The 25,782-nt window shown below is 55.1% G+C and overlaps 10 protein-coding genes across 10 annotated transcripts; 5 read left to right on the forward strand and 5 right to left on the reverse strand.

Annotated features, from left to right (window-relative positions):
* Positions 1-2,317: 2,317 nt before the first annotated feature.
* CORC01_09118 (uncharacterized protein) lies at positions 2,318-2,643 on the forward strand (the record flags this gene model as incomplete). Its single annotated transcript, XM_022620748.1, has 2 exons — positions 2,318-2,354; positions 2,453-2,643. 2 exons carry the CDS (start codon positions 2,318-2,320, stop codon positions 2,641-2,643), a joined length of 228 nt encoding a protein of 75 aa, XP_022472690.1.
* Positions 2,644-4,879: 2,236 nt separating this feature from the next.
* Positions 4,880-9,166, reverse strand: CORC01_09119 (uncharacterized protein; the record flags this gene model as incomplete). The annotated part of the gene is made up of 4 exons (XM_022620749.1): positions 4,880-5,184; positions 5,236-8,646; positions 8,700-8,769; positions 8,825-9,166. 4 exons carry the CDS (start codon positions 9,164-9,166, stop codon positions 4,880-4,882), a joined length of 4,128 nt encoding a protein of 1,375 aa, XP_022472691.1.
* A 1,427-nt stretch (positions 9,167-10,593) lies between these two features.
* Positions 10,594-12,705, forward strand: CORC01_09120 (AFG1-like ATPase; the record flags this gene model as incomplete). The annotated part of the gene is made up of 1 exon (XM_022620750.1): positions 10,594-12,705. The coding sequence occupies one exon, from the start codon at positions 10,594-10,596 to the stop codon at positions 12,703-12,705; it is 2,112 nt and encodes a 703-aa protein (XP_022472692.1).
* Positions 12,706-13,140: 435 nt separating this feature from the next.
* On the reverse strand, positions 13,141-13,945 carry CORC01_09121 (uncharacterized protein; the record flags this gene model as incomplete). Its single annotated transcript, XM_022620751.1, has 2 exons — positions 13,141-13,722; positions 13,895-13,945. The coding sequence occupies 2 exons, from the start codon at positions 13,943-13,945 to the stop codon at positions 13,141-13,143; spliced, it is 633 nt and encodes a 210-aa protein (XP_022472693.1).
* Positions 13,946-14,523: 578 nt separating this feature from the next.
* On the reverse strand, positions 14,524-15,894 carry CORC01_09122 (malonyl CoA-acyl carrier protein transacylase; the record flags this gene model as incomplete). Its single annotated transcript, XM_022620752.1, has 2 exons — positions 14,524-15,617; positions 15,717-15,894. 2 exons carry the CDS (start codon positions 15,892-15,894, stop codon positions 14,524-14,526), a joined length of 1,272 nt encoding a protein of 423 aa, XP_022472694.1.
* Positions 15,895-16,756: 862 nt separating this feature from the next.
* CORC01_09123 (adaptor complexes medium subunit family protein) lies at positions 16,757-18,508 on the reverse strand (the record flags this gene model as incomplete). The annotated part of the gene is made up of 3 exons (XM_022620753.1): positions 16,757-17,924; positions 17,986-18,405; positions 18,465-18,508. 3 exons carry the CDS (start codon positions 18,506-18,508, stop codon positions 16,757-16,759), a joined length of 1,632 nt encoding a protein of 543 aa, XP_022472695.1.
* A 335-nt stretch (positions 18,509-18,843) lies between these two features.
* Positions 18,844-19,218, forward strand: CORC01_09124 (uncharacterized protein; the record flags this gene model as incomplete). The annotated part of the gene is made up of 2 exons (XM_022620754.1): positions 18,844-18,958; positions 19,037-19,218. 2 exons carry the CDS (start codon positions 18,844-18,846, stop codon positions 19,216-19,218), a joined length of 297 nt encoding a protein of 98 aa, XP_022472696.1.
* Positions 19,219-19,978: 760 nt separating this feature from the next.
* CORC01_09125 (exosome complex exonuclease RRP4) lies at positions 19,979-21,137 on the forward strand (the record flags this gene model as incomplete). Its single annotated transcript, XM_022620755.1, has 2 exons — positions 19,979-20,187; positions 20,309-21,137. 2 exons carry the CDS (start codon positions 19,979-19,981, stop codon positions 21,135-21,137), a joined length of 1,038 nt encoding a protein of 345 aa, XP_022472697.1.
* Positions 21,138-21,376: 239 nt separating this feature from the next.
* On the reverse strand, positions 21,377-22,451 carry CORC01_09126 (glutamate-cysteine ligase modifier subunit; the record flags this gene model as incomplete). Its single annotated transcript, XM_022620756.1, has 2 exons — positions 21,377-22,343; positions 22,426-22,451. The coding sequence occupies 2 exons, from the start codon at positions 22,449-22,451 to the stop codon at positions 21,377-21,379; spliced, it is 993 nt and encodes a 330-aa protein (XP_022472698.1).
* Positions 22,452-24,030: 1,579 nt separating this feature from the next.
* On the forward strand, positions 24,031-24,751 carry CORC01_09127 (clathrin adaptor complex small chain; the record flags this gene model as incomplete). Its single annotated transcript, XM_022620757.1, has 3 exons — positions 24,031-24,271; positions 24,334-24,608; positions 24,722-24,751. 3 exons carry the CDS (start codon positions 24,031-24,033, stop codon positions 24,749-24,751), a joined length of 546 nt encoding a protein of 181 aa, XP_022472699.1.
* Between the last annotated feature and the right edge of the window lie 1,031 nt (positions 24,752-25,782).

Consider the following 25,782-nt stretch of genomic DNA (forward strand, 5'->3'; position numbering starts at 1 on the left):
AAACCTGCCTTGCAAGTTGCAACGCTCACCGTGACCCACACTTCACTTTCAATGAGAGAAGGGGGTTCAGATCAGTTCTGGGTTCAAGGTCCAGGTCCCAAGTCCGGTCTCCAAAATTGGCAAAGTGAGCAACGACCGTGGAGGGGGGGCAAGCCGCAAGCGAAAAGAGAGCCACGAACTACGAACGTGTGGGCGGCTCTCTGTCGAAGGGGAGGGAATGGATCTAATGTCTAATTTCAACGGACGAGGGGGCCGGCGCCGAATGGCAAGGTGGGTGGAAGAGCACTCCTGGAATAATGGGAGGATTCGGAGAAGACTGGGAAAACACAAGCACAAACCGGCAAGAGTCCTCACCAAGCCTTCGTGACGAGATATGAAACGCAGGACAAGCCATTCGACTTGGGATTGGTTTACGTTGGAAATGGCATCAGGAGCGTACGGCCGCCCCGAGCTGCCTCCCGGTCTGCCTCCGGCCTGTCTTGTGTCTGTTCCGTACAGAATGGTGAGTGGTTACAGGTAAGGTAACTACGGATACGTACTCTATACAGATATCCCGACAGGAAAAGCATTGAGCAACTGGCTCTGACCCGACGGCCTTATGCTAAGGTACCTGACCGGCTTGAGCATCGTGGACGGACACCGACGCCAACAAAAAGCACAGACCAGCCGATGGCAATGGCGTGTCACCTCACAGGCTCACAAAGGGGAAGACAGCAACTAGTGCCTGATTACTGAGGTTCTAGACGCAGAGAGGTGAACAGGCAATGTGGAGGTACGTTCCCAAAGTATCCCCGACACCTTACCTAGGATCCATAAAAAGAATACATCAAAAGGTACTGGCCGTGGAGGGAAGGTAGGTACCTTCCATTACGGATACCTTACGGTTTACCGACACCTCTGGTGGAGCAACCTGACAATTGATGGTGGATTCCTTCCTGCCAAGGCCAAGGGCGAGATGGACCAGGTACCTGTTGTCAACCCAATCTCCAACCAATTTCCCATGTACCGGAGTCGACTTCTGCTTTGGGGTCTGCTACACCGCGACCCGGTCTGCCCCTCTCAGTCGGCTCCAATTTGCAGTACCTACCTGCACGGAGTACGTATGATCTTCCCTTTCCCCCAACCCCCCTCAGTCGACGTTATTCTTCTCCGCCCCAACGTCGCTGTCCGTACCCTCTTTTTACGATCTATCCGTATATGACCTTGATACATTGGAGAACCCACGCCGTATTCGTCTCTTCTCGTCTCGTCTCGTCCCAATCTCGAGTAAAAATGACCTCCTTTTCTTGCAGGACTTGCAGGATAGGAGATCCGAACTGCTACGGAAGTCCGGCGCCCGCCCTCTCCATCCTCATCTGAAATTTAGCCACCCGGCCCGTCGTCTGTTTGCCAGACATGCGTAGGCAGGTACTCTATCTATCGGCCCCGCCAGTCACTCTCAGTCCTCGTGCTGTGCCGTGCCATATTCTACGGGCGAACCACGGGAGAGAGACACTGACGCCGCACCGCGAGCAAGGGTCATGGCAGGCACCAACTGATAGCCCGCCCAACAAACGATGCGCCAGGGGAAACGGGGACACGCTCGCGCCTATCCCGTCAAGGATATTGCATGCTCCTCTGGTCAGGAGCATTGCGGCATTCCCAAGCCAAGCCAAGCCTAAATAGCAGCGGAAAGCTGCGCTAGAAACGACCCTAGAAAACACACGGCGTGTGCCCTGTGCGGGGATCGAGGTCCGCTGACGGCCTAGTCTGCAACCGCCGCATATCTCGCTTTGTCCCCGTGGACGAGGAATTTCATATCCTAGCCGCAACAGGCCTTCCCTTCAGTTTTGAATTTGATAGGCCGACGACCCCTTTCTAGGGAGCCTGGAAACCTCCAAACAAGGGGTGACGACCAATCTGAGATATTCTTGACTGAGAGATGATGGATATGGCTCGTCGCCGTCTTCCAGTGTTGTCGGCCTTCTCTGCACAAGCGTAGCAGGCGAAGACACCCTGAGTCGTGTTGCATCACACATCCCAGATTCCAACCCGTCAACACCTGTTGCTTGTCGGCAATTGAGCGTCCTTTGAGATAAGTTTCGAGACTTGTCGATATTTGGGACTACTCCCACGGAGCATCTCGTCGATACAAGGCTGTCTGCTTCCCACGGCAGCCACTTTGCCCTGGGCGGTCGACATCGTACGCCAGACAAGTTTGTGTCCCACACGGCATGAATGTGTATGTCCATGCAAACCATCACAACTACCGTTTCAATCCTGCGAAAATTCTCATTCTCGGCACAGGCACAACGGCATAAACTGTGGCCCAAGCACCATGCCGCTAGCCCATTCAGAACATCCAATGGCACGCCGTTGGTCGCCTATTCAACGCAGAAGAAGAAAAAGGCTCAAGGAGTTTGAAAATATGGAGGAACACCAACACGAACCCACACGTATGCACACGTTACAGGTGCTGAAGGCGCCGCTATCCCATGGCTTCTCCTCCTGCAGCAGAACCTTACCCGTACCGGCTTGGACCTGCAACGCCGCTATAGCCCGGCTTGCTTTGTCTCCCACCGCCGAGATGCCGCCCGAAATGCGGTGAAAGACCGCCCCGCCCCGTTCCATGTGGGAGCTCTTTGTAGCGTCATCGTGAATTAACAAATATCTCCTCACGCGGCAACCGGCTGACTACCGCTTATGCTTGCCATTCGATACGAATAGCCGCTGTCCGGGCCATGGGACTTCTCTCCCGCCCTCACAGCGCTACCTGTCGTACCCATCGTCCGATATCTACTCCCATCACCATTTGACGGGCGTGCCTCACCGACCAGCCAACCATTCGCGCTCCCTCCACCTTACGGTTTCACTTGTCTCCCGTCCATCCCCGTCAGCTGGCCCTACTATCCACCAGACATATTCCCCAACGTTCAAATGAAACGCTGACCCATCTAGTCCTCCTCCGAGTCTCAACCGCGAACAGGCCTCCCCGCGTTCATCTTGCGCCCATCATCCAATAGACAACTCCCGTCAGGCCGTCTAAACCACACTACAGCTATTCATCTAGCTCGTGACAATCACAGGGCAAACACACTCTCTTACATTGACACACCCTTTCGAATGCGCCACATTTTGAACCCGACGGCGTTCCCGCTTCTGTGATGACTGTGTCTTCGTTCCCCCTCCGGGAGTCGAAGCTAAACAGTCTCACTGAACCAAGCGTCAAGGCTAGTCACCCAGCACCTCGTGGCGAATCAGATCCTCCAGACGCCTTAGAGTTCTCAAGTCATGTCTCAAGACAAAGATCCGCCTTTGTAAGGAATGCCAGGATGTGGCTATTTTTCCTCGGCACACTGTGGCTTGTGCAATCCATGTGAATGACGTTGGCGGCTCTCCGTTGCTGGGCGCTGGTTTGTCCTTTGGATGACGGACGGCATGAAATGTGGCTTGGCCTGAGTTGTCGGACGGCAACTTACCTCTCCAGCGGGCATCGTTTCTCCAATATTTTACTCATTGCCATCTTGGAGGGGGTTTGCCCTCCAACTCGCGTTTCCGAACGGATCTTGGCAGAAGTATAGTAGCGAGTGCGAGCCGCAGAAGCAAATCCATGTGCCTCGACTTTCTGCCTCAAACGCCTACTGGGCGGCTCGTTGCTGTGGAGGTGGAAAGATTTAAACCCGCGACCAGGACGCATGGAACTTTGCTGCTCAAGCTGTGCATTCGTAGGTAGGTAGATGGTTGGTTGACATGCTGATTGAGAGCCATGGATAGGTGCTCTATACTTGGGGACAAAGAATCCATGTACGTCCGGTTCGCTGGAGGCTTTTCCTCCAGCAAGGCCGGATCGGCGACGCCCGTGGCTCCCAAGACTCGGAAAGCTTTGAAACTTCGGCAACCCATCCCGCGTGGCCAGTGTTCCACGGGAAGAAAAGAAACGCGGCGCGCAATTCGGGAGAGTGTCGCCTTGAGTGGAGGGAGGTGAGGAGTTCCGAGTGGGCGCGCCGCGCGTGTCGCCGCCGCTGCGCTTTGCTTTGTCCGTGTGAATCAGGCGGTGGCAAACATGTAGTTTATATGTCACGCAATATGTCGTGAGCGTTATATATGCGTATGAGAAGACGCGTTAGGAAAATGTGAAACGCCCAGCTTGAAGAGGAGAAGGGGAAAAAAAGGAAGACTCGTCGTCACTCAGAAGACGCAATGGAGAGGCTTGTAAAGAGCTACCAATAGATTGATTATTTCTCGTTGAAGGTTAAAATCAGGGAGCTCTCAGGCGTGCCATACCTTATTCGAGGAAGCTCCCTCTCATGACCTCATGTCTGGCAACTTTAGTCAACACACTGTATCGCAATTTTTCCGACGTAACGAACTACACCTCTGGAAACTTGATACATATACCCAAGTACCGTGGTAGAAATGCATTCACCATTGTACAAATTCAGAATGAAATAGAGTGGCAGCCCTTCCAAATCGTGTATTTGTTTCAAGTCTGAATCGTCGTGTTGCTTGTTTGCATGTCCGTCTGCATCTCGACTCTTTTTATTTCCCGTCTCTTCCATGCCCTCCCAATTCGTTATTGATGAAGGAGACAGAGTAGGAGCCCAGCGCCGTAGCACATCTGTCGAGGCTCATGAAAAAAGAGAATTCAAAAGAAAAAAACACCCCAGCCTCAGCCTTAATGAGAGCTGTTATAGTTACATCCGACCCAAACTTCCATAGAGTCCCCAAACTAAAGAAATTAGCCCTTTCGTGAGGAATGCAGCGTGGCACCCGTGGTTTCCCCGGAAACCCTTGCTCAGAATAGGGCATCCCAGTCAGCGCCGAACTTGGAATTGGTCGACGAAATACTCGGTTCGGATGAATAGAGCGCAAAGTCTTCATATCGAAAGTCCTCCACATTCTAGTGCAGACCATTCACTTTACCATTCGTTTGCAGATCCGGGAGGTCTTCCGTGGCAGCCCTGGTAGCCTCGTCCACCGAGTCCGCAACTATCGTCTCGGCCGACTCCGCCGTTGTGCGAGTCCATTCCTCCAGACGCGCCTTGTCAATGTACTTGCGCAGAATCGAGTCCTCCCACTTCATCGCGTCCAGGAGCTTGTCCCTGTAAGACTTCTCCCAACTAGCCCAGCGGCTGTCAAGGTCCTCAACGAACGCGCCCAACGCTTCGGAAGGTCTGGTTGGCTGGAAGGGTTCGTCGAGTCTCTCTGTTTCGTAGTCAGCAAATGACCTCGTCCATGGAAGTTTGTGGCACCCACGTTTTTGGTAGCAGGAAATGAAAGCACTGAAGAGCGTGGTCCTAGTCAACTTCTCTCCAACGAACGAATCGTCCTTCAACTGGGTGTCGTTGAGCTTCGCCCAGTCATCACGGATGAAGCAGCGTCTCCAGATCAAACGCCTGGCCGTCTTCAACTCTTCGCCCTTCAAACCCAATGAGGCGGCCTCGAGGGCTAGATAGAAAGGATCGTCTATGTCGGCGGCCGTCTCAGATGGTAGATGAATGAGAGTAAGCAGGTCGATGAGAGACATGGCATCAAGAGCCTCGTGCTTAAGGAGCCGTTTCATGCTGCTCTCAAAGACCTGGATCAGTGCTTTTTGCTTCTTTGGCAGGTAAAGACAGTGGTTTTCCATGGCGAGTTGCAGCTCGGCGCTGTCATCTACAGCCATATGAATAGAGGGGAAAATCTGGGCGTAGAGCTGATCTTGGATCTTGATGAGACGAAGTTGATCGTCGATAATCTCAATCTTCTCGTCGGATGTTCCTTCGGTCTCGACGTTTACATGCTTGAAGCCGAAAAGATCGGATGAGGCAGGCTTCTCAGACTCAGCTAGTAAAGCTAGCTTTCCGAGACTCAATTCAATCTTCTTGTTCCAGACCTGCTGCTCTCGGGTGATACCAAGGTCGAGAAGAGTCTCCGCCGCATGATCAATGTCGCGCTCACGTAGGATGTCGTTGATCCACGAAATTTTGGCGAGCTCAGGTTTTGCGCGAAGGAAGTTTGTCCTGTATCCGTGGTTGTCGTGGCTGAAGTCCAGCACGGCCTGAACACCGGCGTTGTCTAGCAAAATGTCGTACGTGGGGAAGGCGAATGCTTCACCATACTTGTCAAAATAAACACCGATTTGCTTATCTTTCAGCTCCGCTTGCTTAGTGAGTTCGCGAGCATCGGTTTGCGACCTTGACACTGTCGCCTCACTTCTGAGACTGTTGATCTGCTCGATCATGGCCAAAGCTAGTGCTCTCCAGCATCGGTGTTTCTCGGCAATGTTGATACTCTCGTCCCACTTACCGAGGCGGAGAAGTGAAAGAACCTTATCATTCCGATCCGAGTCGTAAAGCTTTGTGAGATGCTCTGACCACTTCTGCGCTTTTGCGTCCTGCTGCACAGCGTTCCATCGAGATGCCTCGAGCAGTGACACGAGATATAGATCGCTCAAATTTGCAATTTCAGAGTTGATCTTCTCCAGGAGCACAGGATCCGGCTGCTTCGTCTTGTCCTTGATCTTCTCCTTGGGCGGATAGTATTGATCAAGCCACGTGTGGCTCAGCTCAAGCAGCCGCTTCAAGTTGTTGCAGATGTAATGGCATCCGGTCCAGGGTTCAGCGAGGCCATCGTAGTTGTCGCGCAAGATGCCGAATTGCAGCTCTTCGTTTTCGAGTCCGTAGAATGCAAGCTTCTTTTGCCGGTATTCCAGGGCCGTCATAAGGGCGACCAAATTGACTTGCTGAGCCTCGTACATGAGTCGAGTGATGTGGATATCATTCATGATGTGGTCTTTGTACATGTACTTGATCACTTCGTAGGCCCAGGCAATGAAGATCTCGAGCTTACCAACGTCGTGAACGAACCAGTGCCTGACGCGATCGACTTCCCCTGCGCTGCGGTTCGGGTTCGTCTTTTCGTCTTGATGGATGAACTCAACGATCTCGGCAATCAGATCCTTTTTATCGTTGGCGGGCCGCTCATTTGTGAAAGCCTCATGGCGCTTCCATAGAATGGTTGCCACCATCATCTTCTCAGCATGCGAGAGCAGGAGCCAACGGGTACGACGGTCAAGCTTGACCTTTGTTGTCTTGAGGTGAGACATCAACCGATCGAGAGCGAGACAGCGGGTGCTGAGATTGTCTTCTAAAGATGCCGGCAGTGTCGAGATATGCGATGTCGACGAGCTCATGATCTCGTGGCTGAGTTGTAGTGCAGCTTCAGACACCTCCTCATCCGAGAATTGAACGCCTTTCCTTCCATCGAAAATCAAGGGGGTATCTTGCTTGTTCCCAAAAAAGACAGCCTGCTCTAGCTTGCTCTTTGGTGTGACCTGTGGCGGTTGGTCACTGCCAAATCTGTCTATGTCTGTCGTTGTCAGTCGCACGATACCAGTACCACGGACCATCAGAACAACTGCTGGGTTCTTCGTCTTTTGGCGAGATCTCGACTCCTCATGTCCAGTGTTCGCCGTCTGGGGCTCTTCGAAGCCTGATCCCAGAATCTCTGACTGATTATTGTCGGAAAGAGTGATGACATCTTCGTAGGTAGGAGGAATAATGTGGTTATCCTCCTGGAGTTGGGCATCTGGCGATTCTGGAGGGTTGCCAATGGATGCCACAACCACCGCCTTGTCGAAGACGACGAATGCCACAAGGGCCGGTCGGGGGAGATGTAACCGAGGCCGAGTAGACTGTACTGGGTTCGCAGGACTGAATCGTGTTTTGTAAGAGGAAATCGGACGAACCATGCCGACTTGCGCGGAGGCTGGGGAGAGAATGACCTCGACCAAAGAGTAATGCGACTCCTTTTTCTTGGTGAAGCTGACGAGAAGTAAGAGATGCTGCAGATTTTTGTCTTCCGAGGCCATGGCGTTGCTGAGTCTGCTCATGTCCCGATACTTTGCTTCCAAGCCCTTGGGTACGAAGGCAAAGTCGACAACCTCGAATGTCTCCGGCTGGAAGTCGGTAGCCGACGGGTCGACGTCGCGAATCGCCTGGACGATCTCCTCCAGCATGTCTGCTTCTACAATAGTGTCATGGTGTCCACCGCGGTGTACATTCCAGGCGTGAAGCCTACCCTTCAGCGTAGCTGCGACGACGTTACGCTCGCCGACTCGAGAAGTGCGCTCTGCCCGAACGGCAGCAATGTCTCCGCGCCCTGCAGTCTGTGTCAAGGCATGACGAATGCTGCCGAAAATTCCGCCAGTAGTAGATCCCATGTTTGTCCGGAGGAATTGGACCGAAATCGTGGGTCTGCCGTGGCTGTCTCGGACGCTCATGTAGGCTAGTCGGCCGCTGCTAAAGGCCAGAACAAATCCGGCGGACTCGGCGTTCGTAATTTGTATGACCTTTTCACCGGAAAACATGCCCGATATCGATCCTTCCACGCCATTTCGCTGTTTCTTCATGAAGTCCAAGGTCGCAGCGCTCGTGATGGATTCCCAGTACGCGATTTTCCCACTTACGGGCATAACGACAACCAGCCCGGGCTCCGTTGATGAGGCCGATGGGGAAACGAGGCAACCCAATGGCAGGGGTTCCGATGAATGTTTTGAAGGATATGGGAGGGTGAATGTGAAAGTCTCGGGAGATTGGGAGGGATCCGTGTACGGCCAAACAATCGCATGAGTATGGCTGAGACTGAGGGCGTAGCGGTTCGAGAAAATATCGGCCTGTTGCTGGGCTTCACCAGACCATTAGACGCGAGGAAGGCGCACCGGGGTCAAGATTACGTACCTGAAGCATCTGCGCGGAGACGATCTGGCAATGCAGGCAATTTGCTCACAGTGTAGGCGTTGTTCGTCGTCTGTTGGGGATTTATTAGCTAACCAGGGGATCGATGCGACCGTATGTTTGCGTACCAAAACAACACTTCCATCTCCCTTGGTTGGCCTGTCGCCTGCTTTGGGCTTCTTTGCGCGCACGCTGAGCTCTTTTCTCGGCGTGGGTGTGATGGGGTTCTGGTTTTCGAAGCCGTCCTGGCGTGTGTCGAGCGTCGCAACTTTGTCTGACTTGACCTCGTACATTTCGGGGCCCGTGGGCGTGGACACATCAGGATTGACGAAGGTCTGCTCCGTCAGAGGCAGACGTTGGCGCTTGGCTTTGGGTTGCTGGGCAAGGCTTTCGTGACTGGCCGGTCGCTGCCTTCTTCTGCTTCGCGTCGCGGTGGCTGGTCCGCCCTCGTTCATGGAGGGAGAAAACATGATGATGTCGAGCGACCGGGCGCGAGTTGTTTGATGGGGGAGTGGTCGGTCGCCGTGATGGTGATGATTTTCGTGGATGGGCCGGTATCAGTCAGAAAAACATTTCGAGGATGGATTCTGTGGCCTAAGGTCTTGTTAGGGAAAGCGGAGGTCGGGAACGGTGGACGCAGGTGGCAGAGCGGATTTAGCAAATATGTGAGAGTGACGAAGCATCCATCAATTGGGTCTCGCAAAAAAAAAAACACAAGGTTGCTGCATCTGCCAAGCACAGACCAGCAGCGCCAGCAGCTCCGGTCTGTCCACTAGCAGTGCGGTGTCAGGCTCCACGACCCCGGTGAGCAGCAGGTCAGGGCAGGTGTGCATGTGTGCAGGCGTGCCAGCTGAGGCGGCGGAAGGGGCAAGGACAGCACGGGTGTACCTAAGGTCAGTTCCCCACGTACCTAAGTTTAGGTAAGGTGCCTGCCTCAAGGCACCAATGGAAATCGAAAGTGTCAGGCCCAGTACGTTCCTAGCTGCTTTCTCCTTGGGCGGGTTCGTTGCTTCCAGCGGAATGGGAGAGGCTCCCCATTGGTCGACTCCACGATCGATTTGGAGTCCGCTGAATCGACGCATTGGTACAAACAGGACCCTGGAAGTGGAGCCTGGAAAACCAACTCAAGTCAACAACGTCACTCGGCTCTCGGGAAGTGTCGGTGGACTCATGGGTACAACGATTCTGGTGTAGACCTAGGTAGAGAGAAATACCCGCTAACCGGTGACTTGAGATTTGCTGAGTCGTTCACAACCGTGACCTTCACTTGTTTGCGAATCCTTGGTACATGCTCTCAGGGACAGCGGACTTTCAACTTCATCGGGTTGCAAGACGAGCCAACTCGACCCCACCATTCGCTTCTATTCATCCTTGTTCTGCGGCTCGTTGCATTCTTGACCCGGAGCGATCTCCCGAGACACAAGTAAATACGATGATTGGCCGCAAGACCTCATGAGCTTGGACAGCCAATAACCTCTCTTATCCACGGAGTTATTGATTGTTCTTTTGCCTTTTCTTTCAACCCTCGATCCAGTCTCATCAGAAACAGTCAGCGACGAGAGACTCGTCGCCAAGTAGACCAGACAAGAACTGTGGCTTTGGGCGGTTCAGCCGATCTTGCCTTGAGAGTGTCCTTGGAGTCCTGCGCCAGAACTAGGCTCACAGTGGAAGTATACGATTACCACCGGTCTGGTTCATGCCCTAAACTGCGGGTTATGAGCAAGTCTGCCTTGGGAGTGAGACTGGAAGCTAGATATAAACTGATCTGAGCGCACCGCCGATCGCCGAGACTTACATCCCGAAGACGACTGCGTCAAAGGGAAGGGAAGTCAGTCGCGTGGAACTCAGGTTTGACAGCAATCCCATATTACATGACTTTGGACGAGCAACCGCTACCATGATCTCTCACACGCTAAGGTTGCCGACAGCAAGGAAGATGGCCTCCACTGTTCGGTGGTACTCGACCGCGATGGCCATCACAGATCCCCTCGTCAAATACCGGACGCTGGTCTCAACCAAAGTCCTCTCACCCGACCAAGATCAACACAGACTGGCCATCCACCTCCAAAAACTCTATGGCCGCCTCAAGGACTACGCCCCCGAAGTCGACTATCGCGAGCGTCTGAAGCAAGTAGCAGATATTCCAGAAGCCCGCGATCCAGAGGAGGCCGCCGCGACTCTGGCCATGCCGAGCCACCCCATCTGGGACAATCCCCTCTTCAAACATCTCGCCCGCAAGGCCATGCCGGAACCGAAAGACTCCAACCCCATGGCCCTCGTCCACGTCATGACCAGCCTGGAGGGTGCAATGACTATCAACTCGCCCAGGGGCCTCTTCCTTTCCGGGGAGGTCGGCGTGGGAAAGTCCATGTTGATAGACCTCCTGGCACAGGGTCTGCCGACGGAGAGGAAAAGGCGATGGCACTTCAACACCTTCATGCTTTACACCTTTTCGCAGCTGGAAAAGTTCCGCCAGTCCCATACCGAGCTGGACGGAAACGAAAAGGAGTATGCCATGCTGTGGCTGGCCAAGAAGCTTGTGGAAGAGTCCCCTATCCTGTTCCTCGACGAGTTCCAGCTGCCTGACCGTGCCGCCAGCAAGATCCTCAGCCACTTGTTCATCGCCTTCTTCCACCTCGGCGGCGTTCTCGTCGCTTCGTCTAATCGCGTGCCTGAAGAGCTACAAAAAGCCATTGGTATCGAGTACACTGTTGCTCCTTCTGATGGGTTCCTCAAGAGCCTTTTCCTGAGCGGGGCTCGCTCACGAGGTACTAGACATGGTCAGAACGACTTTGCTGCCTTTCTTGAAGTTCTAAAAGCTCGCTGTGACTTCTGGCACATGGAAGGCGCCATTGACTGGAGGCGTCGGGAAAGTGGAGATAAGGCTGTCGTTGAAGCCATGCTCATTGAGAAGGCGGGAATCGCGGCAGAACCGGCGGATACTCACGAGGGTAAGCCAACCATTCACTGGTCCAATTGCACGATACTAATGGATTCAGAAACATCCAAAGAGACAACGAAACCGGCAAAGTACTTCCTGACCCCCGAAACCTCAGGATGGACATTAGAACTGGCAGACCTCCTGTCCCGACCATGGAGCCCGGCAACCCTTACCGTCTACGGCCGCACGATTCCCGTCCCGCGCCAACGAGACGGCGTAGCCTATTGGGACTTTGAAGCCCTCGTCGCAACCTTTGGCCCGGCAGACTACGTGACCATGGCGTCAACCTACCACACCTTCATCATCGACAACGTCCCAATCATGACCACGCTCCACAAGAACGAAGCCCGACGCTTCATCACCCTCCTCGACGCCTTGTACGAAGCTCGCTGTAAGCTCTTCGTCCGCGCTCAGACCGGCCCCGACGACCTCTTCTTCCCCGACATCCGGGCCGCGCAAGCAGAGATGGCCGCCGCCGCAGAAGCCGCCGCCGCAGCAGCAGCGGCCTCCGGAACCACCGCCCAACCGGGAGAGGAAGTCGTCTCCTCGGACGCAATCTACTCCGAGACCATCGCCGAAGTCTACCAAGACTCCGCAGCCCCCTTCCGCCCTAACATATCCTACTACGACACCGACGCCCCGACCTCAAAATACGACCCGGACCAGGACTCGGATTTTGGCCGCCTCGGCAACGTGAGCAGCGCCACGGGCGCCTCGAGCCCGAATTTCAGCAATACAGCCGGCTTCATAGGCGAGGACGAGAGCTTCGCGTACCGCCGGGCCGCGAGTCGACTGTGGGAGCTGTGCAGCGCCTCGTGGCATGCGAGGGGGGCCGAGGGCGACCCGGCGGAGTGGTGGACGCCTGTTCCGCGTACGGCGCGGCACTGGGAGAATTCCGCGCCGTCCAAGCCCAAGAGAGACGAGCCGTCGCCGCCGCGGAAGCAGAGTGACGCCGTCATGGGGCCGTCGAGGCCGGTCGAAGAGCCGTTTGGGACCGATAAGCTTGTCATTGAGAGGTGGCGGGCCTTGGAGGAGGCTGAGCGCCGGCGGGGAGAGTCATCGTCCTAAGACTGGCAAGGTCTGCAGGTTTTGAATTTTTGCATGTTTTATATACTTTTAACGCAGGGGATTGGGAGTATCAGGAGCAAGTTCCATTGGACTATCTTGCTCTCTCTCTCTCTCTTCCCCCATGTCTCCCTTGTCTCTGAATTTTGAGATTCATTGCATTTCGGATAACCATCTCATGGAGCATAGCATAGCATTTTGGCGGTGCTGGATTCAGCATACGTCGCTTAGACGACGTCGAGACCTTTGATATATAGATATCTTACAAGACCAGTATCATCTGGTCCTCAATTTAGAAGAAAAACCAACTTGATATCACAGCTCGGAACCCATGCATCTAACCTCTATGATCAACGCCCCAAACTCCAAGGAATCAAATCGAAATAGGGACGACGAAGCCCCCTTTCATCTCAGTCATCCACCAAAAACTTCAAAGACTCAAAGATTCGTAACACCAGGAGTCCAAGCCTCCCCAATCCTCCTCACCTCCCCCTCAAACTTCCTACTCTTAATCACCCGCCCACCGCGCCCACTCACGGGCGAATGCTCATCAGGCTCGTAAAATGGGTTCTGCAACAGCCTCACATACGCGCTCTGCACAGCCCGAAACACGACCCGTAACTCCTGCTCCCTGAGCCCGACCGCGCCGCGCCCCTTGGCAGGAGCATCCGCCGCGCCGCCGCTCCCACCACCGCCGCCCGCGACCCTCCGCCCGCGCATGTCGATGACGACAATAATCTTGACGCCCGTATTCGTCTCCCAGCCGTACGCGGCCAGCCTCTCGTCGACGGCGTGCAGGAGTCCTACCTCGCCTGACAGGCCCGTCCCCGTAGACCCTGTCGCTGCACCGGCGCCGGCGCCGCCCCCTGAAGAAGGCCCGTTGCCGCCGCCGTGGCGCAGTTCAAAAATGTCTAGGGTCGAGGAGAGGAGAAGGGAGAATTGGAGGGGCGTGCGGATCGGCGCAAAGGTGTTTGTTGAGGGGTTGTGGGAGGGGAAAATTTGGATGTGAAGGGGGTTGTTCTGGAGATTGCTGTATTAGCTTTGATTGTCTGTTGAAAAGGCACTGGGGGGGAAGCTGTGTGACCAAAAGGAGGGATAGGAGGTCTCAAGGGCGGAGGGGGAGCTTTGAATGGCGAACCACCCAGGCCAAAGCTAGGTGGTCTGCGCCATGGACGGGGAGGTGAGGACGTACATTGCGGCCGATGATGCCTATACAGGCTATGGAGGGGATTGCAGTCGCCATCTGCGTGCCTGCCCGTGCTCTTCGTCGTCCGGGTTGCAAGGTGTCTTTCGGTAGAACTCTGCGTTGCGGCGTGGAATGCGATCGTGTATGGTCGGCCAAAGTTGAATGTTGTTGGCAAGGTAAGGCAGAGTGGTTAGAGACTGGAGAGCTGGGGTAAGGTGCCGGACCTGGAAACAGCTGGTGTGGGTGGGAGCTTAATTATTTTCGGGATCCCACTGATGCCCCCCGCATTGGCACCAGGGGAAGCAGCAGCTCATCACAGCTCCCTGCTTCTGATAGCTATGCCAATCTCTCAAGGTGAGGGTCGACAGACAAGAACAATGGCTGCTAGCAAGAAGGAAAGGATCTTATGCTCCAGCCTTGTGCAATATGTTTTACCTGAACCGTCCCTTCATTGAGAAGTGTTGTTACACCCAAACTAAAATAAACCATTACTCCAGTCTTCATAACGAAAGCGTTGAAGCCCGACCTCCTTCTCATAAGCTAACGCGCCCATGGAAAGATTTGAAAAGCGCTCTACTGAGATCGCCAAAGTTTTCAATCAGAACCCACAAATGACTTAAATCGCGGCATGGCCCTCAATCAATCTCCTCATCCGACACCTTCTCCGTGTCCTCCAACCCTCTTAGCATCTCCTCAATCTCGCTTGGGTCTGTGATCGCCCATACGCCGCCGCCCTTGACCGAGTCCTTGCCCCTCATACCGACCTCTTTGCCGACGAGATTACGGCCGACCTTGCCCGGCCCGATGCCGATCCAGCGCCTCACCTTCTCCTCCTGGTCGAGGTATTTGATGCTGTCCCACCACCGCACCGTCTCCAGACACTGCCGCGCGAGCAGGTCCTTGACGTCCTCCCTGCTCTCGAAAGGCCGCGCGCTCACGTTGCTTATGCAAGGCAACCTGCCAGGGAACGTGATGATATCCTCCCCCTCGCGCCCCTTGACGCGGCTCTTTTTCGACAATATCTTCTGCATCACCCCGACGGCGGGCTTCATGAGCGGACTGTGAAATGGGCTGTCGCTATTCAACCTCACCGCGCGCGGGTCGTGTCCCAAAAACTGCCTGACGTGCGTCGACAGCGTCTTGATCCGCTCGATATTGCCGCTCAGCACAATCTGGTTCTTGCTATTGACGTTGGCGATGAGCACCTGCTCGATCGGCGGCACGTCCTCGGAGCTCTCTCCCTTTGACCCGGCGCTGGAGTGGCCCACGAAATCGTGTATCGCCGCGATCAGCGGACCTAAATACTCGGGTTCCGTGACGATGGCCACCATGCCGTACTCGCCGCCGTACTCCTCCACGGCCCGCCGCGTCGCCTCCGCCATGGCCTCGGCCCGCTTCCGGACGAGGTACAGGCTGTCCTCGAACTCGACGTACCCGCCCGCCACCAGCGCGGCGAACTCCCCTAGAGAGTGGCCCAGCGTCACGTCAACGCGCCGCGACACGTCGAAGTCGAATTCGCGCTCGAGGATGCGGAGGATCAGAATCGAGGTCGCCATGATGGCCGGCTGCGCGTTTGGCGTCCTCGTCAGTAGCTTACTGGGCCCGTCGGCGATGACGTCGGAGAGCTTGAAGCCCATGTAGTGGTCGATTTCCTCAATAATAGGTTTCGCAGTTCGCGGAAAGGCCTCGAGCCATGGTGTTATCATGCCGACCTTTTGCACTCCTTGGCCTGCGATGTCCCACATAAACGTCAGCTCCTCAAGTTGTTCCTCTCCTCAATTCACACTCCCCGCCCCCCATGTATGACTCTTCATCGTAACACACGCACCTGGGAAAAAGAGCGCTGTCCGTGGCCTTGTCCCCTGTGATGAGGACGCATGCCGTCTGTTCGACCCGAAAGCTACATTGCCCGTTGTGGCGCGCCCGCGGCCGAGGCAGCCGAGCCCATCGGCCCATACAGCGGCGCCTCGGCGGAGAGAATGGTGAGCTCCGGGAGCTGTAGTCATGGCCCGTTGGAACAAGCGCCAGCCAATTGTGAGCTGGAGCAGCTTAAAAGGTCGCAATCATGGAGTCAGGTCGTTATCATTCGGTGTGTTCAGAGGCAGAGAGCAGCGTAAGAAAGACAGAGACCAACGCCACAAGCCTTCTAGAAACAAGTATGGAAGAGAATTAAATGTTCCTAAAAAGGGTTAACGAGGGGTCCGCGGGTTTTGCGACCAAGTTCGACGAAATGTGTCACACGCAAGCACAGCCCACGCGCAACGCCAATGTGTGGTCTTGGGGTCGGGGGAAACAGAGAGAGAGACAGGAATGTGGTGCGCACTGCTGTTGGACGGAGCCAAATCGAACCATGACGCCAGTGACCAGCGGTTGGTCCCAGTGGCCGCCACTAACCGAATGTCCCGAGGCCGAGATTGAGGTAAGAGTAAAAAAACACTGGAGTACCCCGCGATTAGCACCTGCTTCCAGCACTTTTACAGGCGCGTTTCCAGTCCCGCTGCGCCGGGAGCGGGGTGCTTGCTGGATCTCCCTCAGGGGCCAGGGGTCAATTGCCGCCGAGTCACCGATGCTGCACGACGATCTCACGCTGAAGATTGAGTCAACGCCTCGGCTCATCCGTCAGCAAGGAAAAGGGTACGATTCTTCGTCAGAAACGTCTTCTTGGGTGGCTTACCCGTCACGCCTATGGCTTGCTTGCCTGGGCGCCTCCCAATATTCTCAGACTTCCACGAATTAGCATCGTTAGCCTGCCACTAGGCGCGGTGAAACCGAGGCCTCCAAAGCATGTGAATTTGTTTTCCGGGAGCACTATCCAAGGACAGCTAAAATAATTCTCATTAGTTTATATTGCTATCTTGTCGTGTCGTCTCAACATCGCGTCTCTACACCGCCCTTGCTGACTGTCAGATACTTGACGCCCTTGTACGGCTTCACGTTCTCCCCCAGGCCTTTACTCTTCCGCGGGTCGATCATGATGCTCTCCACTTTGACACCGCTCGGAAGCCACCCCTTCACCGAGAAGCTCACCGACGCCGAGCTCGGCATCAGCATCTTATTTTGCGCCACCTTCTTCGTGTCTTTTTCGTCTTCTCCCCCGTCGACCGTCTTCTTTGCCTGGGCGGGACTGCTCTGATACGGTTCATCGTAGCCGTACGCCTTTCCGAACCCGAAACCGTTGGGGTCGAGCTCGTCCTCGTCCTCGTCGGGCAGCTGGCCCACAACAGTACACCTAAGACCAAAGTATGACGTGCCAGAGGATATTTCCTTGGTGGGGACGTGCCACTCGAGGACCCTTTCCCCGGGGTTGAAGGTCGCGTCTCCCTTGCTCGGCCGCAACTCGGACAGGTTCCTAACCTCTGCCGGTAGCGGCACCGTGACGATCAAATCCTCCATCAGAGGCGATGCAGGAGTTCCGGGATGGGGACCACCGAAGCCTCGACCTGCCCCGCCGCCACCGCCTCTGCCGTACTGACTTGCTGCCGGGGGGCCGCCGGCTCCTAGCACCTTGTTGACGTGTAACCGCACCTCAAAGTCTGAGCCCGTAAGACCTAGTCCGGTCTTCATCTCAATGTTGACAGGGAGCTTGAGGTTGTTGGAGCTCAAACTCCCGTTTTTGCCGTTTGTGAATGGTAGCAAGTCAACCTCGTAGCTGGCCAAGATGAATCGGCCGTCTGGTGGTACAAAGCTGAGCTCGCCGGGGTGTTCCTTCCACCGCGACAGACGGACGCATGGGTGAAATACTGGGAGGTCCATGAAGCCGGCCAGGTTGTGTTTTCCAGATGGGCTCGTTAATGTCATGACAATGTCGGGCATGCCAGACACCTTGCACGTGAAGGCTATCGTTCCGTTGGCGAATGCTGCCAATGGCCGCCCTGAGGGTGCCAAAGTGACAGTCAGGGTCTCGACGATGTCCGCGTACATCTCGTTGGACGTATGCCGCACATTAGCCCTGCGCCAGGGCAATGCTGGTGTGTTTTGGGCGATCAAGGACGGCGTGCTCGGGTTGGCGAAGCCGGTGCCAAGGTTGCCAGGCTTCCTGCGTAAATCCGTTAGACCAGTCTCGTCACCAAATATCCATTTCATAGTGTCTCCCTTACCCTGGCAGGGTGATGCTGCCGAGCAGCTTGCCCACCCATCCCTCGACCTCCACCAAGTCCCTCAGCGCGTTCGGTTCCGTCGTGTTGATCGTGCCGGCGTCGCACATCTCATTGAGGAGCTGCGCGACGACATCGTAGTTGTTCTCAATCTTGTGCGCCAGCAAGGGAGCGCCAAGGAACTCTTCAAACACATCGATGATGCGGTGAATGAACTCGAGGACGAGGAGGGGCTCGATCTCGGAGGACGAGGTGGCCAGGAACAGGAGGTTGGCGTGCTTGAGGCTGAAGACGAGCGTCGGCGGGTTCGTGTTGGGGAGGTAGATGAGGTTCGGGCGCGGCGCGGGATGCTCTAGGTAGAGGGGCAGGAGGTGCTGCGCCGACAGCGGGCGGGAGGTGTACGTGTGCGACAGGATGGCATGGCTGCGGGGGTTTATATTAGCTGCGATAGGTCTAGATGCCGGTATTCGGTGTCGACTGACTTGTGCTCATCGTAGATATGCAGCGCCTCAATAACGCCGTTCATCATTCAAGTCGGCATCGGAGGCTGCGCCGTCGTTGTCGGAGGTGGTGGGGTGGAAGGTTGCTGTCTGTCATTCTGTCTCTGGAGCTCCCGCGTCCAGGTACCACACATCCGGCCCCGCGCAGGCGGCGCAGGCGGCACCGCACATGCTCGATGATGGAATTAAATGTTAGTGCAAAGGGACGGCTCAGCCCAGCCAATTAGGAGCACGCTATACCCTGTCCCTGCACCAAGCTTCTGGGCCTCTACCATTCGCTCCAAGAAGCTCGTTTGTCGCCAAAGCATTCGATAGCAACCTGAAGTCCGTCATAACCAGGTTGAACAGACACATCGCCGCCATGGTTGGAGGAGGAGACAAGATGCCCACCGTGGGCGCTCTCGATAAGCCAGAAAGCCTCGACCAGCTCCTGCGTGAGGATCGCGGCGATGATTGCACATCGTGCAGAGTCATCGGTAAGCACCTTTCTCCCAGACTTCCGACGGCTTAGCGACAGCAATATCGATGCTGATGCGATGATTTCGGACGAACAGGAGGCGGCGCATTCCTCGGCCTTGCAGCTTACAACTACCTTTCCGGCATGGGTCACGTCGAACGACAACGCGCAGCGATACTCAAGTCGGGATCAATGTTCGGCATGGGAAGTCGCAAGCTGGGTGTCGCTAGCATCTCGATGGGCCTGGCCTACCTTGGTCTGTGGAGGTTGTTCAAATAGACGGTGGATGAAAGAGGGACTGAGAAATGGGATGAAGAGAAAATCGCAACTCAAACAACTAGGCCGCGCGCATCTGCTGCAGAAGGCCTCATGGGCATCAGCAGCCCACGTTGCTGACGGAAGAAGATTGGCACCTCTCTGCCGAAGGCTTCTCACAACCGAATGCTAAGCGGCGGCGACAAATAATCGCAGCGGCAGGTCTTCAAGGCAGGCTCTGGTCGAGGTAGCCATGTTGGCATTCTGACTGGCATCTTGTCGATCGTCTCAGAACGGACTACCGATCTTCCGCCAAATGGCAGCTAGTGGCCATTCCAGCAGCTGAGGGCTGCAACTCATGTTGCAACACTGTACAATACTGTCATAATCAAAAAGCGGCAATTCAACGAATCAATTACTAAGCACTGTAGCAAAATAGAGAAACCAAAATTATAGTACATCAAGCGACGCACTTGGTTGTCGCGATGCTGACCAAAAAATGAAAGTGAGAGGTATAGGCAAGCGTCGCTGTCCACGGATCGAATGCTCGCTCCAAGCTGCCCCTCCAAAGCTTCACCAAAAATTCTTTGCAAGCAACAACCTCGACCGCAACTACACCCACCAAACAGCCACCACCACGAATCCGCCCGTGCAATTGACGCAGCGAAACGACCCTCGCCAAACTTTCGAATACGCTGAATTATTCGACACCAAAAAAAGTAATCTACATTCCCATCGCCGTAACGGCTTTTTGCCGTTTCCCAAATCACAAAAAAAAAAAAAAATGCCCATCACAATCCTCGCCCCGCGTGGCACGCCGTCACATCACAAGCCCACACGCTACGCCGCCACCGCAGGTTCGGACTCAGATTCAGATGGCGGCGCCGACATTGAGGGCGATATTTCCATGCGCCCCGCGAAGCGCCCTCGCGGCGATAACTACGAGATTGTCACGCCGGGTGAGATCATCACTGACGACCCCCAGTGGATGAGGTTCGTTCTCCTTCTCTCGGCCTACCTGGTCAACCTTTTCCAAATGTTTCCAAAGGGCAAATCAGAGGATAAAAAAAAAGAGGAAGAAGAAGCCTGAGACTAACCAAAAAACCCAAAACAGAGGCCACGGAACCTACATAACCCAAAACACCACCGAAATCGTCTCCTCCGTCGCGGGCACCGTAACCCGCACAAACAAGCTCCTCTCCGTCCGGCCCCTCCGCGCCCGCTACACCCCAGAAATCGGCGATCTCGTCATCGGCCGCATCGTCGAGGTCCAGGCGAAACGCTGGCGCGTCGACGTCGGCTCCTCTCAGCTCGCCATCCTCCAGATCTCAGCCATCAACCTCCCCGGCGGCATCCTCCGCAAGCGCACCGACACGGACGAACTCCAGATCCGCTCCTTCTTCGCCGAGGGCGACCTCGTCGTCGCGGAGGTTCAGCAGCTCCACCAGGACGGCGCCGCGTCCTTGCACACCCGCTCCCTGAAATACGGCAAGCTGCGCAACGGCGTCTTTGTCGCTGTGACGGGCACCGGCGGCGGCGGCGGCGTTGTGAGGGCAAAGAGGCAGCAGTGGGTCATGGACGCCGCGAGGGGCGCGGCAAAGGTGCACGTCACGCTGGGCGTCAACGGCTTCATCTGGATCAGCAAGCATGTCGAGAACGACGCCGGCTCGGAGGGCGTGGGGCTAAACCGCATGGAAGAGAGCGTTAGCGCCAACGTCTACTCGAGCCAAAACGACAAGATTGACGACGAGACGATGCGCGAGGTCGCGCGGATACGGAGCGTCATTCTGGCGCTGGTGGAGAACGGGCTGCGGGTGGACGAGGACATGGTGGTCAGGGGGTACAAGGTGGCCGTCGACATGGGCTTGGAGAGCATCGAGGATGACATTTATCTCGGGGGTGACCGAGGGAAGAGGCTTGCGGAGGCTCTGCTCAGAGAGTAAGACAGTCATGGATTTGGGCACGAATCAAGAAAAAAAAAAGGCAAACTCAGGTAAAATAAATATCTTGTTAAAAAATTCCTCTAATAGATACCAAGAAAGGGGGGCTTCGTATAAACCGTTAAAGAGACCCTGGATCGCCAGACATCAGAAACGCTATGCAGTGTAGATCTATAGGCCGTATTTTTCAGCCATGGTATCAAAAAAATAAACATATCCAAAAGCATGGCAGAAAAAGTCTCCTAAAAGATTTCGACCAAATCTGCGCCGGCAAAATATCCCTTATTCTCAATTACACCTCGGTCTTTGACAAAGGCAGTGTATTTGACCACCCACTCAGGAGTGAGGTCGCCTTCCAGACCCTCCTGATCCTCGGCAGGGTCGGCGAGGACGCCAGCACCCTGCAGCCCGTGACCGAGAAGTTCGCGCAGGGTGCCTCTGGGCAGGATGTCGGTGCAATCGGTGTGGACGAGCAGCTCGACGCCCTCCGTCTTGGCCAGCTTGACCAGCGTGGCGGGAACGCTGCAGCAGTCCTTGATATTGATCTGGTCGACTGACGGCCGGACGCTGACCTTTTTGATGAACTTGGCCAGCTTCTCCGTTCCGAACTCGGAAATGCCGAGAGCCTTGACCTCCCCGCGGTTGTACAGGTCTTCGAGCACCGTCCATGTCGCAGCCTCCTCGTCGATGTTGCCCTGAGAGGCATTGCGCTTATCAGCCTCCCACTCACAGTCGCCCTCAAATGACATGCCCGGGAAGGATGCGATAAGGAGGTCTACCGTGGTAACTCCTAGCTCCTTTCGCACGAGACTCAAGGCATCCTGCACATACTGGGCACGGTCTTGTGGCGGGGTATTGGGGAGGAAGAAGAGCTTCACGGTAATATCATAGGTTTCGGGTTCCTCCTGCAAACCGGAGTAGGACCAGTCTATCCGCGGGATGTAGAGCACATCGTCCTCGCTGGCAGTCCACACATCGATGCGAGGCCGGCGGCCGTTGGAGTTGTGAGAGAAGCCATTGGAGTGGCCATTCAGGGATCCGTTTCCGTTTGCAACTTCGTCATCGTCATCGATGGGCGAGGACTCTACGTAAGGCGAGTAGTCCTGTTGGGCAGCGAGAAAGTTGCTTCGCAGCGAATTGGTGAGTTCAAGATTCGATCTGTAGGCACCCGGTTTACGGATTATGGAAGGGCCGCCCGAGACAATGTTTCTGCATGCAGCGGAGGATCGCCAATCAGCATCAGGGCGCAAGCAACGAATCTCTGGCGGGGTTCATGGTAAGTGTGACAAACCCGGTGGAAAGGATGAGTTTCGTCATGGCGGTGGTGACGATGGCTACAGATTGGTGAATTTTGCAGTATCTTAGTCGAAGATCAGATGCAGCGAGTGGCCTTGAAGTCGAATAAAGATTGCGACGCAGAGGGTCCTGATTGCGCAATGTTGAGAGATGAGGGCGTTATGATCTTCTTCAGCAACTTTTTTTTTGGTGCCTGTCGATTTTTAGACTTTGGAGGGGTGATTAACAATCGGATTCTCCAAGGTAGGTACGCGAGGTCGAGGCGCCGATAAGGAAAGGTACGGGCCGCTCGGGGTCAAAAGTGAGACGGGGGTAATTATTAATCGCTGGTGCACAACAGGCGGATGTCGGCTTGTCTGTAGCAAAAGCCTAAGATCGGAGATAAAGGGCGTCTTGCGCTTTGTATGGTACGAGGAAGTCGTGATTGATATGCAGTGCGTGCAGGCGGGGAGGCTTCTAGAATGCTAACTTATGGGAGGACGCGCGAGACACTTCCGGGATTGGGCTCGGGATGTGGATCGACGATGGTGTTTGTTTTGCAAAGTTGTTTTCCGATCGTAGCCAAGGTGAGGTAGGCCATAAGGTAAAGAACAGTTGGAGAGAAAAGTTGCGAACAGCGTGCGGAGGACTGGACTGGCCCTTATTACAACAGCGGAACAGGACTGAAGGAGAAAATTCCACTCAAGCGTGCCAGAACGGATCAGAACGGATGACTGAATCAAGTCGTACATACCCGCAGACCTCCAAGGTAAAATATCATCCTTCTTCCGCGGACCACATCCCGCCATCCACCCTCGGCAGGAGCGCGACTCCGAGGGGCAGGTCAATGGCGCATGGTGGGGGTTTGGCCACTGGGGTGATTTACCTGCACTTTCCGCTGCAACGACAGCCCATGAGACGCCGCTGTTGGCATGAGTCGCTCATCCAATGTCTCTGTTCCACACCACACCACACCAAGGCACACCACCAGCGGCATTCAAAGGTCTAGATCTTGAGTCGCACAAAGCGGCAGCCATGAAAGGACGAGCTTTGTTCCATGCTGGACGGCAGTCGAGGTGGCGTGCACACAGGGACATTGTCTGCTAAAGACAGCCAATCCAGACGTGATGCCTGCGGGGCCTGCCAGGGCAGTTCACGGGAGCTTTTACAGTGTCCCTTCCACTGTCGAATCCTACTCACAGCGCCTCGGTGTCTACCTTACGTAAGCGGGTTGCTCCATGGTCCCTTTGCATAGGGGCATCAAGCTTCCCAAGCCCGCAGTCGACACACTGATTGCCTGAGGATGTTGCAGCCTCGAGGTTGGGGTGTGCACCTGCCACCATAATCGACACCTTGCGCCTGTCAGCCTGACGTGACCAAGGGGCATCACCTCACGCAACAGATCGCATTTCGTCGCCAACCGCAATCCAGAGCTCGGTCTGATTTGCTCGGCCACCGCAACGGACACTTCCTAAGACGTCAACTTAAGGTCCACAACACTCTTCACCCCCGATTCCCCATCTCCCTCTCCGTCCACCTTGTGGTGGTGATGTGAAGGCATCATCATGGCTATCCAGTGCGTTGGCCCCCCCCTCACCCGTATCTTTTAGTGCAGACAAGGATGACGACTAAACGATTCCAGATACCTTATCCTGCTCTCACGCCAGGGCAAAGTGGTACGCATTTATCGCCGGCCCAACGAAGTCCCTCGAACAAACCTTTGCTGACAACGGTCCCTCTCCAGCGCCTTGCAAAATGGTTCACCACCTTGTCGCCCAAGGAGAAGGCCAAGATCGTCAAGGACGTTGCTCAGCTGGTTCTCGCCCGTAGAACTCGCATGTGCAACTTCCTGGAGTATAAGGGTCAGCCACCTTCGAACCCCGATGACGTCGTCTATCAACAGCCACTGACTTCTCCCCGCCAGATTCCAAGATCGTTTACCGCAGATATGCATCGCTGTTCTTTATTGCGGGAGCCGCGTCGGAAGATAACGAGCTAATCACCCTCGAAATTATCCATCGCTACGTCGAGCAGATGGACAAGTACTACGGCAATGTCTGCGAGCTAGATATCATCTTCTCCTTCACAAAAGCCTACTACATCTTGGACGAGCTATTATTGGCGGGAGAACTTCAAGAAAGCAGTAAAAAGAACGTGCTGCGATGCATATCCCAGCAGGATTCGCTCGAGGACATGGAGGTACGTTGAGTTGATGGTTTATTCTTTTCTAGGTTTCCCTGCCTTCAAGACGACGAACTGCAGCTGCGCCATTGGCGAAGTCTTGAGCTGACGAATTTCCTCCTCCCCATCAGGTCGAGGACGAGGTTACAAAGATCATGTAACCCTCCTCCATTATGTACCTATCTACTGGATTGCGACACGAAGCCCGGGATAAAGCGAGCCTCGAAATCAATCTACGACATCTACACAAGTGTTGCACGGGCCGCAAAGGAGTGCATAACATTGATGAGTCTGTTGGCTAATGGGCGCTCTTTCGCTTATGCAGGAAACGGAAGAGATCACGTCGTCCCTCAAGCGAGTTGGCATCCTTTGACGACCCACTATGGCTTTCAGATATACGGCAGGCCGGGAATCAAAAGGCCGATACGCGACTATGAGGGAACGATGCGCCGATGCTGTTAAGGACGGGAATGACCTGGGTGGCCCTTTGTGTGCATAGATCTTTGAGGGCGGAAAACCGCTCTCTACTACATCAAGAGAAGAACATGAGATAGCGGTGCTTGTCGCTTAGTTGCGTCCACAACGTTTGTCGATCTTGAGTTCCCCTCCAGAAACGACGCAGGAGCTGGGCACGGGGCCAAGAGCGACGACGACCGCACTCCACAGAAAGCCGTAATAATTGACTGATGATCGAGCATTCCGACACGCAAACAAACGCCATGCCTCTTTGCCTGGAGACAAAACGAAGTCATGTCGCGAGACAGGCTTGGGAGTAGCCGCTCGTGGTCGGTTGACGCCATTTCATTCGCCTGGACATTACCGACTGCGCCCCGCCTCTCTATACGCGGCGGATTGGACAGAGTCAGGGTGGACTCGGAAAGGGGCCCTTCCCCCAACGAGCAAGGAACAGACAGGGACTGGACCCCGACTTCCCAGCCAGTTTCCCCCCCACACCCGCGAATCCGGTGTCAAGAACGAAGCAGGCGGTCACAATGCGATGCGGCAACCAGCCAGCAGACATGCAGCAGAGAAAAATATGCTTTGTCACAGACTCTCCATGGGCCCCACCCACTATCTGTTCCTATCTTGGAACTGCACTAAAATTGCCTTACGGCACCTAGGTATTCATTCAACCTGGACCGGGGCGGGGGCCTTGTCAGCGGGTACGGGGAACGACGGAGACGTGAGCCAG

Source organism: Colletotrichum orchidophilum (genome assembly GCF_001831195.1).
Source record: "Colletotrichum orchidophilum strain IMI 309357 chromosome Unknown Scaffold_81.1, whole genome shotgun sequence".
Taxonomy (NCBI): Eukaryota; Fungi; Ascomycota; class Sordariomycetes; order Glomerellales; family Glomerellaceae; genus Colletotrichum; species Colletotrichum orchidophilum.